Source organism: Amblyomma americanum, chromosome 4 (assembly GCF_052857255.1).
Source record: "Amblyomma americanum isolate KBUSLIRL-KWMA chromosome 4, ASM5285725v1, whole genome shotgun sequence".
Taxonomy (NCBI): domain Eukaryota; kingdom Metazoa; phylum Arthropoda; class Arachnida; order Ixodida; family Ixodidae; genus Amblyomma; species Amblyomma americanum.
The window spans coordinates 20,157,118-20,177,684 of record NC_135500.1 but is presented as its reverse complement, the minus strand read 5'-3'; the positions used below and the strand labels follow the sequence as shown (position 1 = coordinate 20,177,684).

The 20,567-nt window shown below is 45.2% G+C and overlaps 1 protein-coding gene across 14 annotated transcripts in view; it reads right to left on the bottom strand.

Annotated features, from left to right (window-relative positions):
- The window catches only part of LOC144127822 (rifampicin phosphotransferase-like), a 685,750-nt gene that overhangs the window by 639,677 nt on the left and 25,506 nt on the right, over window positions 1-20,567 (bottom strand). For all 14 annotated transcript variants that reach the window (XR_013313574.1, XR_013313577.1, XR_013313576.1 and 11 more), the window contains exon 2: window positions 5,694-5,884. Coding sequence is in view for 6 of the 14 variants with exons in the window: in XM_077660767.1 (XP_077516893.1) it covers window positions 5,694-5,884 (191 nt within the window). In the remaining 8 variants the exon portion in view is untranslated. The remainder of the gene's footprint in view (window positions 1-5,693; window positions 5,885-20,567) is intronic.

The window sequence follows — 20,567 nt, the reverse complement described above, 5'->3', positions numbered from 1 at the left end:
TTTTTAATTTTTTTACAACTAATCAGAACCAACCGCGAATATGCTGCAGTGGTATTTTCTGTTACTCCACGTGCACATAAATAGCATCGAAGCGCGCGAGCCAAACTCTTCAACGAAGCTGTTGTTTTGAAAGAAAAGCGGTAGACTCAGCACTCCGAAGACAAGACCTTAAGCCACAAATGTTACGTCTCCGGCATTTAATGTCCATCATTACGACCGCCAGTCCCTTCTTGTCGTTTACATCGGTTAATGCCTTCGTTATGTTTACAAGCATGACCCTCACACACTTTCCAGTGATGAGAGTCTGGCCCCGTCTCATTCAATGTTCGTGCTAGAAGGAAATGTAGTGCGCACATCTGCCGTCGTCATCAAGACCAGCATCTTCACAGCGGCAAAAGCTCAAAGGAAAGCACGACGGAAGACTTTATACCCCATTTCAAGGAGTCTGAAAGCGACACCGAGACGCCTCCAGCTGCGGTAACGAACGACCCTCTTGATGAGTCGGTGACTCCATTCACAGAGGGACTGGCGACCTCTGGACAGATAGTAGCCATTGCGTCATTGCATTGTATAATATGCCCAAGGACGTTGTCAGCATTAGAAAGGAGATGTGTGCGCGTGAGACTACACGTACACGTGTTGTTATCGCGCCCTGCATGCCAATATGCACTTTTCGGCAATGGCTGATCTAATAGCCCGTCCTGGGTTTTGAAGACATCATGCACCCTCTTTCCCAAAAGTAGCCGAGAAGCAGGTTTTTGCTTCTCGACCGTATAGTGGAGTCTATACGGCACCCCCAAAGATCGAAAGGGGTCAGAACATGAGGACAAGGGTTCACCTTACTTTAGACAAACTCAGAGCTTAAGGGTTGCCAAAAGGGCTTCGCTATGCGGCTAAGAGACAAACCACCATTGCTCGGTTACTTTTGGCAAGGACGGTATGGCCCATCGCGTTCAGTATGTTACCTGCTGCTACCTGCAAAGATGTAGGAATAAATGGTCCTCTATGCTTCGCCTGCGTCGCCCATTTCCTGGATGGTAAACATGAGTGGTGGCAGTATTTTTACTATAAAAAATACGAATACCAGCCGCGGAAACAGCAATATGTCCGTCGGGCTACCGATCGGTCGGGCTGCCGAGGGCTGAGGACTGTAGAGATCGATAGGCAGGAAAACATAGCAGACGGTGCCAGGGAGGATAGTGGAAACGAAGAAACGCTATAAATATCGGTAGTGCGATCGTTTCCACGGACTTGTGTACCTAAAGCTAGGGGAAACTGTAGGCACAAATAAAAAATTTATTGGAGGCACTTAGATATATTTTAACTACGAGAAGGCGAAAGCCGTTTGTAATTTTTATCCAAATGATAAATCTTTCGGTGATCTCAAGGTCACGTGACCTTAAGTGACCTTAAGATCACGGGACATCACAAGGTCACTTAATCTAGGTGGCGATGTAACGGACGGACGTTCACTGCTAGTATGAGCCATTAAAGACTATCGCCTTAACACACAATGAGACAAGCTCGTGTCCAGTCATTCAGGCAAGATGAGAAAGAGAGTCATGCAGAAGTCTTCTCTCGGAGTTCCAGGCTGTAGGCGAACGTTTATTGCATAATAGAACACACAATATGCGGCGCGGGAATGTTCAAGTGGTCTAAGCCGGCAGGCGATATTATTATTCCTCTCGAAGGAGGATAAGAGTTAACCTGATTGAAATCACTACATTCACGGGTCTGGGTGCGCAAAGAATTTCACATCGCCGCACCATTCTTTCTTTTCTCCTTTCTGCCTCTCTTGCTCGAAGATGCACATTCTCTCGTTAACCATACCAGTTGGGAAGCTTTCCATAAAAATTGAAAGATGGTTGCTGGGGAAAGGAAATGGCGCAGTATCTGTCTCTCATCTCGGCGGACACCGGAACCGCGCCGTAAGGGAAAGGATAAAGGATGGACTGAGAGAAGAAAGGAAGAAAGAGGTGCTGTTGTGTAGGGCTCTAGAATAATTTCGACCACCTGGGGATCTTTAACGTACACTGACATCGCATAGCACACGGGTGCCTTTGCGTTTCGCCTCTAATGCTATTTATTCTCCACCAGTTTAGAACAGGTAGTTAGATTTCTCGATTGGGAAGAGTTTGGGATTAGGGTTAACAGAGAATACATAGTATGGACATTGACTTGCTAAGCCCCACCCCCTATAGTCTATGCATGCGATTCTTCTCATTCTGTAGCCCACAGACCCATGTTACGCAGAAGGTATCGTTTTTCTTTGTTGCGAAGAGGCGCGTTTTACCTTTTACTTCTTGCTTTGTGCGGCGACGTAGAGCTTAACCCAGGTACTGGCGAAATGCTCCTGCAGCAGCTATTGCAAGGCCAGACAGATATTAAGGAAAAACTTGCAACCATCGAGCGATATCAGGAAGAAAACAAAACCACTATGTTGAATCTGAATGTCCATATGGACAATTTAGAAGCAAAAATTGCAGGTCTCGACGAAATGCGGGCCATTGTTGAGTACTGTAGGGCGAGTAATGAAAGGCAGCGGTCTGAGTGGCAAACTTTGATGAAGAAAGTGGACGATCTTGAAAATCGATCTCGACGGTGCAATCTGCTATTTTATGGCATTAAGGACGATGAAGAACACGAGTCGCAAACAACTTCTGAAAAAGATTTACTGGACTTGTGTAGGTCTACTCTTGGAATAGACCCTGGAATAGAAAGAGCCCATCGCCTATTACGGTTCAGCTCACAAGGAACTCGCCCAATAATTGTTACATTTAGTTCATTCAAAGAGAAGGAGGCTGTTCTGTCGAATGCAAGGAAATTGAAACGAAGTTGTACTAGCATTTCGGAGGACTTCTCTGAATCACTACGAAACAGAAAGAAAATTCTGTGGGATTACGCCAAATCTCACAAGGGCAAAGCGCATCTGAAATACGACGTCCTTTACTTGAATAGCGTGAAATACATATATGATGAATCTCAGGGCCAGGTAGTTCGGACTACTTGACAAGCTAAACCTAAAAAGTCTGTTTTGTCATTTTTAGTTCTAAATTACAGAAGTATTTAGAATAAAGTGGACAAGCTACGCGGTCTAACTGACATGACGAGACCGTCTGTTGTGATCGGATGCGAATCTTGGCTAGATGGGGATGTCATCGATAGCGAAGTTTTTCAAAGCAATTACATCAGCTATCGAAATCATCGGGACAGTCATGGTGGAGGCGTATTTATTCTGGTAGACGTCTCGGTTAGTTCTCGTAAGATTGAAATTGATGCTGGAACAAGTGAGGCAGTATGAGCTCAAATTAGACTTTTAAATGGTAAATCGCCAAGCGTATGCTCGTTTTATAGGCCACCTGGAAGTCAGCTTAAAGCCGTGAGCGACCTAACTGACATGATTGAAACTGTTAAAACTGACTGTTTATTTATTGGATGTGATTTTAACATCCCTGAAATAGACTGGAGCCCACCAAGTGTTCCGTCTGGAGCCAATACTGCATTAGGCAAAGAAATGTTCAATCTATGTAATTCATTCAGTTTATCTCAAGTAGTGCTGCATCCAAATCGTGGCAATAATGGTTTCGATTCATTATTGACTAACCAACCATCAGCAGCTTTTTCTACTATTGTATTGGCCGGTATCAGTGATCAAAGTTTTGTTTTGTAGAAATGAACATTCAGTATGTTAAACTTGAAGACTGTGGCAATCGGCGCATTTACAGCATGGCTTTCGCAGTGGCTACTGATGTGTTACCCAGCTAACCGAGTTTGTTCATGACCTGTCAAGTGCATTAGATAAAGGCAATTCTGTCGACTGCATACTTCTAGATTTTAGGAAGGCATTTGACGTCGTAACACACTCCTTATTAATACAAAAATTATCTTGGTACAACATAAATTAAAACAATATTAGATGGATAAAAGAATATTTGAGCATTAGGCGTCAGTGTGTTGTTGTCAACGGTAAGCAGTCGCATGAGGTTCCTGTAACGTCAGGGGTGCCACAGGGATTCATCTTGGGCCCTTTATTGTTCATAATTTACATGAATGGCATCTTTTCAGGTATTTCTTCATGCCTGCGTCTTTTGAGGATGATTGTGTATTGTATAGAATCATTAACAATCAGAGTGACTGCAATGCATTACAACAAGACTTGTGTAAAGTAGCCCAGTGGTGTGAAAATTGGGGAATGCATGATAATTTGCAAAAATCTGTTCATATGTGTTTCACTAAAACGAAGGTTCCCCACAATTTCACTTATAGTATTAATAATAGTAGACTGCTTTCAGTGTTGGAATTTAAATATCTTGGTGTATAGTTAACCAGTGCATTGTCTTGGCGCCTTCACGTTGAATTTGTTACTGCCAAAGTATGCCCCGTTTTGGGCTTTCTGCGACGTAACACAAAACTTTTTCTTTTAAAGACTAAAGAACTACTATATAATACAATAGTTAGAAGCATACTTGAATACGCTTGCACAGTCTGGGACCCGAAATCCCTGCTTGACATTCAAAAGCTGGAAAGAGTTCAGAATTTGGCCGTTCGTTTTGGTTTTTATAACTATGGGCGATATTTCAGTGTAACAAGCGCTAAAATAGCTTTGGGTTGGGAAAAACTGAAACAACGTAGGAAAGTTCTGCGTTTAAGGTTGTTTCATAATATATTTCATTCAAGAACTGGAATAGACAGAAAAAATATATATAGTCAATCCTGATTATGTGTCTTTACGAATAGATCATTCACTTAAAGTTAAAGAATAAAGATGTCGGATTGACCTTTTTAAAATGTCATTTTTCCCCAAAACAATTTCGGAATGGAACAAGCTGCCCGAGGAAGTAGTGTCCATATTATCAAATGATTCATTTTCTTAGATGCTGTGACAGTTCCTTTATTTTTTATCTATAATAATTTTGTGTTCTTTCTATCTGAACGTTATCTTTTTTTGTAACCACCTGCACGCGGTGGTATTTGTGATTTTTTTCTTTGTAACCCCCCCCTCCCCCATCACAGCAATGCCAGAAAATGGCGCTGTGGGTATGATGATAAATGAATAAATAAATAAATAAATAAATAAGGAATGAACTGCAAAAAATGATCAATGAGTAAGACTGAAAGAGCAGACGGTGGCTTTAAAAATTAACATGCAGAAAACCAAAGAAATGTTCAGCAGTCTCGAAAAGGAACAGCAGTTTACAACTGGTATAGAGGTGCTGGACGTGGTAAGAAAATACGTTTACTCAGGGCAGGTAGTCGCCGCTGATCTTGATCACGAGAGCGAAATAACTAGAAAAATAACATTGGGTGGAGCGCATTTGGCATGTTCGCCCAGATAATGAATGGCAGGTTACCAACATGACACGATTAATTGGAAAGAAATGGGGGAGGGCTTTTTCCTGCAGTGGGCGTAGTTAGGCTGATGATGATGATGATGCGGGCATATAGTGCGAAGGCAAGGTAAAAGATGTTCTCTAAGGAAACGATGTGAATTGCAAGTAAAGGCAAGCGTACAGCAGATGGCGGCCGAAAGTTAGGTGGGCAGATGAGATTAAGAAGTTTTCTTTGAGTGGCTACGGCTAGCACACGACGAGGTTAATTGGAAAGATATGGTCTTCCATTGCAGGCTTTCGCCGTGCAGTGGTTGTAGCCAGGGTGATGTTGATGGTGATGATGGGCAAAGCAACAGTGCTCGCCTTGTGCAGGTGCTCCTTCGCCGGGCACGGACATTCCTGCGCCCACTCTTGGGGCGTGCAGAGGGCGCCATTGTTGACGGCGTCGTCTCGACTCTCGGGGTGCAGGAGGTGGAATCGCCGCCCTTTCTTCGTTCTCTGCAGGTACGTGAAGCGGGCCACGGCCAGCAGGTACCGCAGCAGATGGCTCAGTCCTACGCAAAAAAAAAGCCCACTGAGCGTTGCATCAATGTGAACAAGCCCGCAGCTGTCAATCTGAGTAGAGCGCGAAAAATAAGGAACGCGTGGAATGAAAAACGACTAAGGAACGGCTCTACCGGCAACTATGACTTTTAATGAGAGAACACAGACAGGAGAAAAGATTACACGCAGCCGCCCTGAGTACATAATGGGCTTCGTACTTGCGTTCCCATTTCCGACAGGGGTCATTCCACGCCAAACATCCCAGACGTTGCGCTCGACCATCTCCAATTTGCTCAAAAAAATTCATAGAAACTTATCCTAATGTGCGTAATGAAAGCCTGAAATATTTTTGCCGGAAAAAAATTATTCGTGATGTGATGGCAGTTTGAATATTTAGAAAAGGCGAGAAACCAGGTGCTCCTCAATAATTAATAAAACATTCAAATTTTTAGGAATCACTCCACAATTATTTATTTCACATTTTCAGAGATTTTGGCTTTCGATATAATTCGAAGCATGCAGCTTTATGGGGCGTAAAGATTTCAAAAAAATCGAAAAAATGTAAGAAAATGCCATGTTTGTCATATTTTGTTTTCAGGATCAACTTGCTCTCGGAAATTCGAAAATAGCCATTCCCGTTCTATAGACGTATAGTAACTACAACAAATGCTACAGGTAATTAAACTGCGTACATTAAAGTAAAAAACACTAAAGTTGAAAAAAGGTCGTTTTGAACCAGAAACACTCATTAATTTTACGCTGAGGTAAACCAAGTAGAAATACAAACAATAGCGGGTTGAGTAGAAAAGTCTGTTGCCTTTCATTTCTGAAATTTTTCTCGAGGTGGTTTTTGTTTAAAGTGAGAATGTTTGAAGGTGAACTCTTGCGCCGCAAGTTGCGTCGCCTCTTAATGCCTCTTCACCGCAGAGCACGACACTGCCGACACTGTGGCCAAACGAAATGTAGAGTTCTTGTTCTTAAGTGAGGTTTGCACTGCAGGCAAGCATGGGAAAGTTGAGTAGTCGAACAGGTAATCGTGAGAAAATGTTTTCTTAACGCTGTACCCCAAGACTATTCGGCGATACTAAATTACTACAAGGGCTACAGAAAGCGGTATCCACCACCGCACAACTCCCTTAGCAGAGAGGTCTCTGTCGCGTGGAGGCAGCTACAAACGGGCTCGTACCCGAACCTAAACGTCCTCAGCAAAATGCATCCCACACAATAAAATGACAAATGCCCCTAGTGCCACGAAACACCCACGCTGTATCGCATAACGTGGGCGTGCCAGAAGACAGACGTGGTACCCGTTATACCAAACCCGAGTGCGGAGCAATGGGAGGGAGTGCTCTCCAGCGATCTCCAGTTCGACCAAGAAGGTCTGGTTCGGCGAGCACAACTGGCAGCACCATCCAGCGGAGCCCTGGACTAAGGGCAACCGACCATTCTGCAAGAAGATGGACGAAGCCATCTGAAGACCGCAGAAGAACAGCCAATCTAGAGCTCAATAAAGTTTTTCACTCACTAACTCTTAACGCTGGTGGCGCCACACGCCCAAGTGCGCTAGTTGTTTGGTCTGGTTCTTTTCAGCGCTATGACAGACGTAAGCACCAGCATAAGAGGTTATGAACGCCGATCATCTGGAAACGACCAGAACGATTCGGTGTTGAAACAATCCGCGACGCAGCAGCACCACGTTGAACCTGACCCTTGTGGCCGTCAGAGGCTTGTTTCCGATGTGATGTATTTGTTGTATTTCATCTAATGAGTGTAATTTCCGCATTAATACTCCAATCAAAACAACACAGGCGAAGCCCCTTCGTGCGGGCGGCGAACCTACGGGCTATCAGGCCGCGTTCACCGCCAGCGTTACTCGCCGTAGTGATGAGCACTTCTCCACTTCGCGTGCGCTTCGAGGCGCGCGATCTTATTCGGATGTAAATAACGCACTTGTGATGCGCCTGCCATGCTAGCTAGTCATCCCTTCTCGTGGTCCATGCGAGACAGCGCGCTGAATGCCCTCGTTTTTCTTCTCTTGGCTGCCCCGCACCAAAGTGTGTCTTTTCGAACTTCGAAAACAAAAACGATCTCGTTTGTTGCACACCATCCGCCGAATGTCATGCGATATCTTATTTAGCTCCAGCCCTAAAAATGCACGGCAGAGAGCGACGGCAAACTGAAGTTGTTATCTGGCCATAAGTGTCGCGTCATTCCAGGTGCCGTGTCCTGCTGTGAAGCGGCGTTAAGGGACGACACAAGTTGCGGCGCGAGAGCGCAACTTCAAAAAAAGTTTTCTCTTTGAACATAAAGTACCTCGATAAAATTTTCAGAAATGAAAAGCAAGAAATTGTTCTTTGTAACCCGGTATTGTTGGTACTTTTACTTAGACCACATCAGGGTGAAATTAGAGAGCGTTTTTGACTCAAAACGCACTTTTTGAAACTTTGCTATTTTTTTAGTGTGATGTATGCAGTTTCATCACCTGTAACATTTGTTATAGGTACTAGACATCTAGAGGAACCGAATGGCTATTTTCGAATTTCCGAGGGTAAGTTGATACAACGAAAAATAACAAAAATGGCACATTTTCATACTTTTTCCTGTTTTTTAAAAATATATATGCACAATTACGCTCCATTAGCAAGGTGAAAACTTGGGCTGGTTGGTGCATGATCTTGTAGCAGGAACAGCGCAGCACGAGACAAAGAAGGGACAGGCAGGACACCCTCGTGTCCCACCTGTCCCTTCTTTGTCTCGTGCTGCGCAGTTCCTGCCTCAAGATAAAGCTGCATGTTGCGAATTATATCGAATGCTTGAATCTGTACAAAGGTCAATGAAAAAAATTGTGCGGTGTTTTCTAAAAATTTGAATTTTTTATAATTATTCAGCAGTGCCTGGTTTCTCGCCTTTTCTGAATATTCAAACGGCCGTCATCTCACGAATAAATTTTATTCGGAAAAGATATTTCAGGCTTTCCTTACGCACAGTAGGATAGGTTTCAATGATTTTTTTCTGCCTATTGAAGATGGTCGAGCGCAACGTCTGGGACGTTTGGCGTGGAATGACCCACAGTACGAAAGCTCCTCATGCACCAATATCAGTGTACACATTGCAAAACCAGGCCAGGAATGTATGACAGTTTCCAGTCTGATCTCTCTCACACATAGTGAAATCGCTCTTCGAGGTGGCATATGAATCATGCCACATGGGGTTAAGAGATTGTCACAAAGTTTGTGGCTGCCCTGTCCTTCACTCACTAGTTTGCGGCAGCCGAGGTAGCCAAAGAACCTTTGTTCGGGAACTTGCCGCAGTGCGGCGGCGACGGTTTTGACCTCCCGCTTAGACGGTTAACGCCACGCTGCGCTGTAGTGTCATTCCAGGCCACTCCGCCCCCTCCCCTTATTGCAGCGTGGCGCTTGCCACACACGCGGATAAACGGTGTCGGTCTCGTCGGGGGATGCACTCTCGGCGTACTTTACGACCGTGGACTGCGGACCGTTGGCGCGCTGTGCCTTGCGCTTTTTATGTGTTTGTTAATGACGAAAACGCGGCGGCGGGAAAACCGCGAGCCGAGCAGCTGGCTTGGAGAAATCGGTGCTTGTGGACGTGGGTGAGGACAGCCAGGGAAACTATCGGCAAGCGAGCCTAGGCCGCGGTCTGACAGCGGCCCCGAAGACGCGCGGACGGTGGCCCAAGTTCGTCCGTATCCGCGACATCCCATGAGCCCCGCAACGAGCGGCCGCAGCCCGCCGCTCCGTGCTACAGGACCTAGCCACCCGCAGCTAAGCCCGTCAGCTAAAGCTATTTTGCTATGCTTGTGCTTGTAGAATTTCCTCGTTGATGTTCACGTGAGTGAATTGCTTGTTACCCAACTTTCATACGCCTCCTGCCTCCGGTCAACGGTTAATCAGGCGTTGCCCCTATTGCCGGTCAGCAGTCCGAATCTGTTATTATGCGCGCGGGGTGGTGAAGTTCTTTGCTGCGCGTCCACCAAACTTACGGAGAGTACAGCGGTGGCCAGGTTGGTCCGATTAATTATAATTTCGGCGCCAACCGATTACCAAGCCGGCCACAGCTCCGCTCGCTCGCTGACAGCCCACAACGCGCTCATCGGAACCAGTTAGCTTTCTGTGCCGGCGAGTGAATGATATGTTCACTTTTCAAAGCAATGAAGCACTTATAGTCTGCTGCAGTTGGCAACCAGCAGTGCTGCGTTGCTATTGTCACTCAGTAACCGCTGAATTCAGGATTACTGCTGAAATGAACGGCGGCACAACGACAACGGCAGGAGAAAAGAACAACACATGGCGCATTGTTTAGGATTCTTTATTCCTCCCAACTCTTTATTAGACGGAAGTGAGACATATTTATAATCATCAGCTAAAGCATGTGACACAGTGCATTGTCGCTCCGAATCCAGCCAGTGAGAGAAAATCAGCATGAAAGCAAGACAGCACACATGTAATCGCAGTACCGCTGCGCGTAAAGTACTAGCTTTTGATAAATGGTTTCCGAAGCCACAGAGAGGAGTAAAAATTTTTGGTAGCAAAAGCAGTGTCGAGCAGCCGTGCGCATGTGTCCTTGTGCCTTGTATTGTGCCGTTGGCCTTCCCACGTAGTTCATTTCATCGTGCACCAACTCGCCCCATAGGCCATTATTGATAAGTGCTGCGTGCGTGCTCTTCTATCAACCTCAACCTATAGTCCACGGTGAAGAGAAGGCAGGTGGATTGTTTTGTTGCAAACACAAAGTGAACGTGGGAGGGAAAAGCCACAGAGAGCTTTCCAGCGTTTTGACTGGAGGAGTTTTCTTCGTCTATGTCATTCAGTCCCTCATAATATTTCTTGATGCAAATTTCAAGCCTAACGCAAGTTTTGTTATACGTCGGAAAGACTGATAACGGACACCACATTTCACATCTTTTTACGGAATAATTCGTTATAATGCCTATCTCTTTTTTCTAAAAAATAAATGGCTGAATCGGCTTCAAAGGGATACGATTCAATTGCTAGAGTTATTCTGAGTGCAATTTTAGCATTTGTATGCATGTTTAATGAAGAAAGACGGCTTAGTTGGCGGTTTTCATTCACTAGCTGGAACATGGTAACGAGCGCTAAAAAAAATTCAGGGAGCGCTTTGTTGACCGAAAGTGCGGCGAGGCGAAAGCCTTTAGCGCATTTTAGATGCTTGTGTCACTGATGTGTTGATAGGATGTGAATTAAGTACACAAATGTTTGTGAATTTTAAATGCTGGAGACACTGGAGGTCGTCTGGGAGGCATCATATGATTCGACGTCTTTCCGCAAACACTATCCAGCGTCTTAGACAAGGAGAAGGACGTAAGCGTTGGCAGGAAGTAGCGTACTCATTAGCACGCTCCGCTGCGGTATGGAAGGATGGTGGTTCGAGTCCAATCGTGCACAAAGATTTCTTATCGAGTTGAAGAGCGTAATGGACGGACGGACGGACGGTATGACATCAGTTCCGTTGTCGTGACTTCCAGCTGGCGATGTAACGGGCGGACGGGATCTCGACCGGGAGTATGAGCCATTAAAGGCTTTCGCCTTAAAACGCAAGGCGCAACGAAAACACCAACAGGACCGACGCTAGGCAACAAATGAAGTTTATCAGACATGTAGGTGAAAATGCAGAATGCATGCACATCTTAGCATGCTCGAGAAACTCAAATACATGATAAGCAATCTCCGATCGCATAAAGAATAAAACCAAAATCTATAGCACCTTCAAGCGCGTGCTTTCTGCCAGGCAAGCAAATTCTTTTGTTGAGGGCTTTTGACGGGATGATCAGGCACTTGTCTCCTGTTTTTCAGTACAAAATGCCTCATATATATCACTACTTGCCTGCTTCCGCAGCTGGTTCAGAACTCGGGTGCTGTGAAAAAGAGGGCTGCAAACCTGCTACCAGAGCTGCGACAGTTGTTCGGTACATCGGCTATCTTTAGTTCAGGGACTGATCCGTCTGGCCTACATAGCACTTGCCACAAGACAGTGGGATAAGATACACCACTCCGATGTTGCAGTTCACAAACCGCGTGATGTGCTTGATCCCGCAGAATTCACCTTCAAATGCAGGGTTGCGGACCATGTGGCCCATCCTCGACATATTTAGCGGCGCCGAGAAAACGACACGAACGCCGCTCTTTCCCACCACCCTCTTGAGGCGATGGGAGGGGTCTTGCGCGTAAGATACTGCCACAGAACGTCCCTGGGGACCATCATTGCTGCAGCCTGCTTTATTGCATCCACGCCTGACCGCTTTAACGAGACTCTATCACAATGTCATCCACTGCTGCCTGCCAATAGCCGGTGCGAAGATATGTGGAGAAGAATTTGGCACCGTAGAGGCATTCAAACGCGTCGCCGATTCAAGGGAGCGGGGTACAGGCCTTTTTGGATATCTTGTTTCATCATCATCAGCCTGACTGTAGGGCAAAGGCCTCTCCCATGTCTCTCCGATTAAGCCGGTCCTTTGCCAGCGGCGCCCACCCTATTTCTGCAAACTTCCTAATCTCTTCCGCTCACCTATCCTTCTGCCACCCCTGCTACGCTTGCGTTGTCTCGGAATCCACTCCGTCGCCCCTAAGGGCCAGCGGTTATCTTGCCTTCGTAGTACATGCCCTGCCCAAGCCGATTTCTTCCTCTTGATTTCGACTAGGATGTCATTAACACGCGTTTGTTCCCTCACCCACTCTGCCCGTTTCCGGTCTCTTAACGTTACATCTATCATCTTTCTTTCTGTAGCTCGCTGCGTTGTCCTTTTAAGCTGAACCCTTTTCGTTAGTCTCCACGTTTCTGCCCCTTAAGAGAGTACTGGTGCGCGAGTACAATTGCGCGAGTACAATTCCCGAATAAACGCATTCAAATATAGTTTTTTTCCTCGAACAATAGAGGATTGCAACAGTTTGCCTGTACAAGTCGCTGCTGCCCCTCCCACATCTTTTTACACAGATTTGCAAAACCACATTATACGATGACTGTAATATGTTTTGTAACTACGAAGATGTGTCTACGCGCAGCGGCACTGTAATATCGGAAATGCCGAATAACGGCCACCTGGCGCCCCACGCGCAGCCTGCTCCGCTTGTCTGCTCCGGGAAGCCTCGACAACGGGACCCGGCTGTCTTCAGTGGGCTCAAATGCGTCAGCGTGAAGTCACATACTGCGGGGATGCTGTACCATGGGGGCATTTGGTCTTGTCGTGATGCGATGTTAAATAGAGTGTTTAGAACAGCTAATTCTTCGCATTTAGCTTCAAAGCGCAGTACTAAAGGCCTGATAAAATTTGGTTTGTTGTTGAATAATCTTTTGCGTGGGCACTTGGTAACAATGGGATGGCAGAGATGTTTCGGAAGAGAATGGAGTTTTCAGGCATATGTGCATGCGAGTGCGATTCTTCGATCCTCTAGAGCATTCTCATAGCTTCAACATAAAGGCTGGTTACTGGTAATGTTCTGTATGCTCAAAATGATAGGCTCAGACCAAGGTTATGAATAGTGTCTAATCAATTAAGGTAGGATGTTCTTGCTGACCCATATACTGCGCACCCATAGCCCAGCTTAGAGCGTACAAGAGAGCGATAGATTTGTAAAAATCATGCTCTGTCAGAACCCCACGGTTTTCTTGAGAGCACTTCTAGAAGATTGACGGCTTGAGAAGCTTTCTTTTTTAGGTTGTTAATATGCGGTATAAATGTGAGTTTCTTGCCAAAAGTGACGCCTAAAATTTTATTTTCTTGTTTAACTGGCAGCGCTGCTTGGTTCAAGGATAGATTAGGATCGCCGTGTAGGCCCCGTTTCAATGAAAACAGGGCAGCTACTCTTTTTTGAGGTGAAAATTGTAACCCATTTCTGTCTGCCCAAGCAGCCAGTTTATTTAGTGTGATTAGTATTTTTGCAGGAAGTGAAAGCTATCTGTAGGTCGTCTACATAAGCAGAATATATTATGGAGTTGGGTATTAGTTTAGCTAAGGAATTCATTTTTACTACGCATAGTGTTGCGCTTAGAATGCCATTGTCTTGGGTGCAAGTCATGGAGAGAGTTCCTCCCAGGCGGACTCGGAATGTGCGGTTTTTAAGGAGGTCTTTCAGCCGTTCAGCATCCTGCCGCAGATACCTAGATCTGCTAGGTCATAGAGGATGCCGAACGTCCACGTGGCATCGTAGGCCTTCTCCAGATCGAAGGACTCACCGATACAGTGCTCCTTGTGGGTGAATGCCTCCCGGATTGCGTTTTCTAGGCGGACAAGGTGATCAGTGCCGGAGCATGCTTTTTTAAATCCACATTGATGTACGTTCACAAGTTGTCGGGATTCAAGGACGAAGATTAACCTAATTTTTACTATATTTTCGAACGATTTAGCAATGCAGCTGGTGTGACTACCGGTCTGCAGCTGCTAGGACTTGGTGGTTGTTTTCCGGGCTTAAAAAAAGGTACTACGACTGCTTTTTCCCTCTCCTCCGGAATGCTGCCTGTTATCCATATTTTGTTGAAGAATTTCAACAGTGCATCTACGGCAACATCTGAGAGATGGGCAAGCATAGTGTAATGCACGTTGTCTGGGCCTCGTGCTGTCGTTTTCCTGGAAGATAATACTCTTATTAACTCTTACATTGTGATAGACTGGTTATAATCCTCATGCATGCCTGCTCCAGATGGAAGTTTTTGTTTTTCTCCTATTGCTGTTTGCTTCTGGAGCGTGTTTATCTAATTGGACGAACTTGAAACTTTAGCAAAATGCTCGCCTAACCTAATATGTTGGCGTGTTCTTCTAATCATCTTAGTGTCCCGGGTGTTGTCAATAGAGGAAGTGTGAAAGGGGTATGGTCACCAGTGAATCTACGAACCTTTTCCCACATTTTCTTTGAGGTTATTGAGCTGTTCATTGAGAAAACATGTTTCTGCCGCGAGGATTTCTCTGCATTTGTTCGAACGAACCGCGCTCTGGCCTTGGCCCTCTTAAAGGCGAGCAAGTTTTCCGCAGTGGGATACCTACGCTGAGAGCCCAAAGCTTAATTTTCCTCTTTTTTTTGCCATTGTGCATTCTTGTGCGCACTATATTTTGTGTTTCTTGTGTACGAGTCCTGTTGTTTGAGTACGGCTAGTGTAGCGGCCGATATTATGGACGTATTAAACTTTTCATTTATTTCTTTTATGCGGAAGTCTTGACAAAATTCTTTTTCTAGAGTGGCACTTGCTGTGAAAAAGTGACCAGTCGGCGAGATAAAGTTTCCAGCGCCGTGGTCTTGTGGGGGTGACTGGAGTAGACAATGAGAGGCCGATGTCAGTAGGTAGGTGGTCCCTTCCCAGAGGGTCATTCAAAACGTCCCATTTAAATTGGTTAGACAAAGATAGTGATGCGAAAATTAAATCGAGGAAGCTCATTTTTGGCGGGCTTGGGCCAAAATATGTGGCGTTTCCTGTATTTAAAAGACCGACAGTATTTGAGAAGAAAAAATCTTCGATTCTTTGTCCCTTCGAGTCCCATCGTTCGCTTCCCCAACATGGGGAGTGAGCGTTAAAATAGCCAACTACCAGATATGGCTCCGGCAGTTCATTGATCAGGCCATCTAATTCTTGGATTGTTAATGTTATGTGTGTTGGAAGATATAATGAACCTAATGTTACTCTTTTGTAGGTAACGACTGCCTCAAGTTTTGTGCTCGGCTTGTTTTCTTTAGCAGGGACGCCCCTTTAAATGACAAATGTGACGCCTCCCGAGAGTCTATTTGCCTGCTCGCGATCGCGTCGATAAGTTTTACAATGTTTTAAGATATTCACATGTTGCGGACTAAGATTGGTCTATTTAAGGCACGGTGAAATGGCCATCATTGACCCTAAAATATGTGTTATGTCCCTGTAATTCCTCAACAGTCCTCGACAGTTCCATTGAACCACAAAAGTCATGTTTGTTTTTTTGAATGGGAATGGAACCGAAAGAATTTATTTCTCTGGGCCTGTTATCAGGGTCCTGCCTTTTTTTCTATCGAGAGAGCTGTTCTGCCGCTTCAAAGCGGACGGACTGGGAGTTACATCCATCACCTCACCAGAGGTGCTGGAGGACCACGAAGCCGCGGATGTCTGAGCCTTAGGCCTCCCCCAGTGAGGGAAAGTCCTGCGGGAAGCCGACCCATCGGCTGGAATTCCCTGCTTCGGAGATGGCAGAGCCGCTTTCGCTGTCCCTGCCTGGGGCTGGATGGCCCTGCCATGGGCTCGGTGAACAAGGCCTTGGCAGGTGCCGGAGTGCTGTGCGGCGCACCGCCCCAACGAACCACATCAGCAAAGTTTGTTTTTGCGGAGAAGGTGAAAGTGTTCTTTTTATTACAGAGGTACTGCCAGCCTTCGCAGAAGGCCTTTGGCAGGAGTGAGCATACATGGTGAAGAAAGTACAAAAAGCGCTACGAGATATGATAATGATAACAGTGGTGTCATCCGCCTGCTTGAGCAGATTAACATCGAGAAGAAAAGAAAAAAGAAAAAAATAAGAAAGAAAAATGCTTTGTACAAGCTCGCGCTGTTCAGGCATATAGAAACAACACTGGCACATAACACAAGAACCCTGGCATCAATAGCACGCTTTAGTAAATAAACACTAACGGTAGACATACGCTGATCCATCAGCAATGACAATAATCACAACCACAAAGCAATATCAATAGCGGGAACCAAAACGCTTAGGTTGAGTTAACTTATGCACTTCAATTTTGATAATAAAGATTCGACAGTCGGGCATTCCACAGCGTCGCAAGGCAAAGCGTTCCACTGACGGAGGGTTCTCGGAAAAAAGGAATTTTGAAAGGTATCTGTTCGGCACATACATTCTTTTAATTTTTTGGAATGGTTTGATCGTGTACATCGCCGTATAACATGTTCGATATAAATGCTACTATCTATACCTAGCTTACTATTGTAGAGTAGATGCATGTATTTCATTCGTTCAAAATACCGTCGCAATTGTAATGGTTCTAAATTAGCTTTTTCCACAAGTGCAGTTGCTGAGGTACGCCAACTATATGAGCTATAGATGAATCGAGCTGCCTTTTTTTGGATGCTTTCGAGTTTGGCAATGTTTAATTGAGTGCACGGATCCCAGACTACAGAAGCGTATTCAAGAACGGGTCAGATAAAAGTTTTGAAGGCAAGGAGTTTTATCTCTTGTGTAGAATTGCGCAGGGTTCTTCTCATGTAACCTAGTTTCTGCATAGCCTTTTTTGTAATGTATGAAACATGTTCATTCCATCTGAGATCTGAGGTGAGGATTACACCTAAGTATTTACAGCTTTTAACGGAAGATAAAGGGTGTCCATTGACGGAATAGGGAAATAGGAGGGGTTTTCTTTTGCGTGTTACTGTCATTGTTACCGTTTTCTTCCTGTTTATTTTCATTTGCCACGTTGAGCACCAGTTTTCTTTTTGAGCTAGCGAAAAATTTAGTTGAGATTGGTCATTCAGGTTTTTAATTTCTTGATAAATAATACAATCATCAGCAAAAAGTTTTATTTTCACGGGTACTACACTAACAATATCATTAATAAAAACTAGGAAGAAAAGGGGCCCAAGAACAGATCCCTGTGGAACACCCGACTGGACAAACATATAGCTCGAGCACACTCCATCAATTCCCACACATTGGCCTCTACAGGAGAGATAAGCTGCTATCCATGCAAGCAATGTGTCGTTCTTGAGTATGGTTCGCAGTTTTAATAGCAGCTTTGGGTGGGACACGCAGTCGAAAGCTTTTTCAAAATCTAAAAAAATAATATCGATCTGGCTTTGTTTATCGAGTGCTGCTGCCAAATCATGCACTGCCTCTATAAGTTGCGTGACCGTAGATACGCCCCTGCGGAAGCCGTGCTGTCGGTAATCGACTAAGTTGTGCTCCTCCAGGGAAGAAGATATATGTTTGAAAATAATATGTTCCATTATTTTAGCGCTTGTGCTCAATAGAGAAATTGGTCTATAGGATGCTAGAAGTGATTTGTTTTCCGCTTTCGGTATGGGCATAATTTTTGCATACTTCCAGTCAACTGGAAGCGCTGCTTGAGATAGAGATATTCTAAAAATAACAGATAAGTATTTGGAGCACCACTCTGCGTACCTGTACAGGAAGGCGTTTGGGATCCCGTCAGTTCCGTGTGCCTTTTTTGTATCGATGTTCAGTAAAAGCGATAAGACGCCTTGTTCTGATATGGATACATCACTGATAGCGGAGTTACCATGGCATGCAAAATATGGTCTTTTGCCGTCATCAAATGTAAATATGGAACAGAAAAATTTGTTGAATGCGTTCACAATATGGGACTTGTCAGTCACAGTCGCACCGTCGATACACATACTACAGAATTGGTCTTTTCTCGGTTTAAAATGCAGCCAGAACTTGGCAGGGGATGAGACAAGGAAATTTTTCATGGTTACATGATGATAATTATATTTTGCTTTTCTTATGCATCCCTTCAGCTGAAGGTGCATGTCTGAAAGCTTGAGCATATTAGAAGGAGAGGGAGACTTCCTGATTTGTTTACTAAGTCTTTTTGTTTTCCGCTTTAAGCGCACAATCTCTTTGGACATCCAGGGATTTGTGTTATGTACAATTTTTTGAGTACATGGTACGAAATCATTTATACACTTTAACACCAAACTCTTAAAAATTAACCATAAGCGGTCCACCCGACATGTCTCGGAAAGAGAGAGGAAGTTAGAAAAGGAGCCGTCCAACGCATCCAGAATGCCAACGTCATCGGCACGTGAAAAATTTGGAAAAGCACGTTCATGCTTCCTGCAGTTAGGAACAATGTTTAGTTTGAAGGCTAAGCATATCATCTTGTGGCCTGATATGCCTTCCACGATTTGCAGTTCTGGACCACGACGTTGAAGAGTGGAAGAGTCGTCCCACTTCCTTGAAAGCGATCTTTTGCTTTATCTTCATTGTAATTATCTCTTTCTCATTCTTCCAAGAAGGCCACGGCCTTGAATATGCGGGGTCATCACCAGCGCGGTTCGCGGAGCAAGCTGAAGCTCCTTCATAGTTATCAGAATCATGGTCTTTTGAGGCGCATTTAGCGTACGTTTTGTGGCCACAACAACTTTATGACCCATGTCCATATCTTTCACAATTAAAACAACTTCGTGGATTTGCGTTGTAATGGCATACATTTATTTTCAAGAAGCCTGCTTCTATGGACTCTGGACGTGTGCTGCCATTGAATGTAGCGACTATATGTTTTGTTGGGATTTCTTTGTCATCATTCCTTATATTTATACGGTGTACTTTTATGACATTTTGATTCTTGAGGCCTTCCAGCATCTCTTCCTCAGTGAGGCGGATAAAATATGTTTCACAACTAACACCACGGACGGTGTTCAGGGATTGGTGTGCAGTGACAGACCCAATGTTGTCCTCAATGGACACTTGGTTAGAAAGTTTGCAGTACTGAACGATGTCTTTTAGCTCGAGTAATAGATCACCAATGGGCATTTCTGACAATTTGTAGCCTGGACCGATGACATAAGTCAGATATTTTAAGACTAGAAACAGGACATAGCTCTTGCAGATTTTTCTGTTCCCTCCCTATGAAGGACATGATATTTTGGAAATGACTCTTTCGTTTTCCTGAAGCATTGGGCAGTGATGTCATCGGTCCGCACCCTTTTCAGAGTGCGATCATTATGTGTAGGAAGTGGAGCCATAGAGTATGATTTTATGTTCGGCCACGGTGCCAGCCGCCCACCACGGAGCCCAACGAAGGGACGGGGCAGGAACTTGCAAGCAAGTCCTGTCCACGCCAGCTGTACACCCCAACTATACCCAATATGACGAAGTTCAGGGTAGTTCGTCACACAAGGGTAACTCTCGCCATCAGGAAAAAAAGGAAAAGCCAAGGAGTGAGTAAGAGATAAGAGAGTTGTGAGGAAAAGATACGAAAGTGAAAGATGCATGGGAGGACAGGAAAAGGCGACTGCCGATTTCCCCCGGCCAGATCAGGCCGGAGGTGCCGTCTACAGAAAGCTGGAGCCCAAGAGGTGTGTTGCCTCCGCCGATGGGCCTTAGAGATCCAAACGCTCAACATCGGCTCAACCACCAGGAACTCCTTTTCCTCGGACGCGGCGATCCTACGCACGGCTAGGCGCGGGTGCTCGGGTCCGTGGTGATGCACTGTTCACCATCATCCCCCTGTGGGGATGTCCCTGCGGATGCTCAGAAACCCTTGGTGTCGCCACTTACCAAAGTCTGCACGTTGCAGACGCCCCCCTGCGGGGCTTGGTTACAATACAGGTTTCTAGGTAGCGTGCGTAATAAGCGACAGAGTTTTTCCTCTAACTTGGCTGTGCTAGTTATGGAGTTATTATTATTAATCAGAGTTTATATAGGCGGCACAGTTTTTATTATACATTGATATAAACGGAACGATGTTGGGATTTTTATACAAGTCTGAAGTTTGCAAACGATATGGGAGATTGCAGGCCAGGCACACAATGGTAATTTTTCTTCAATATTGCCACGCGCCTGACTCGCGCCCCCTGCACGCTGAGCCGCGAAGATGACAAAGCAAACACGGTCCCGTGAGGGGCACTCGGGCGGTGCTATGTTTCCGAGATTAAACTGGGCCGCTCTGAGGCCCCTTCCTAGGTTGCGGCTGCCCTCCTCCTAGTTTTTGACAATACAAACAAATGCACCGT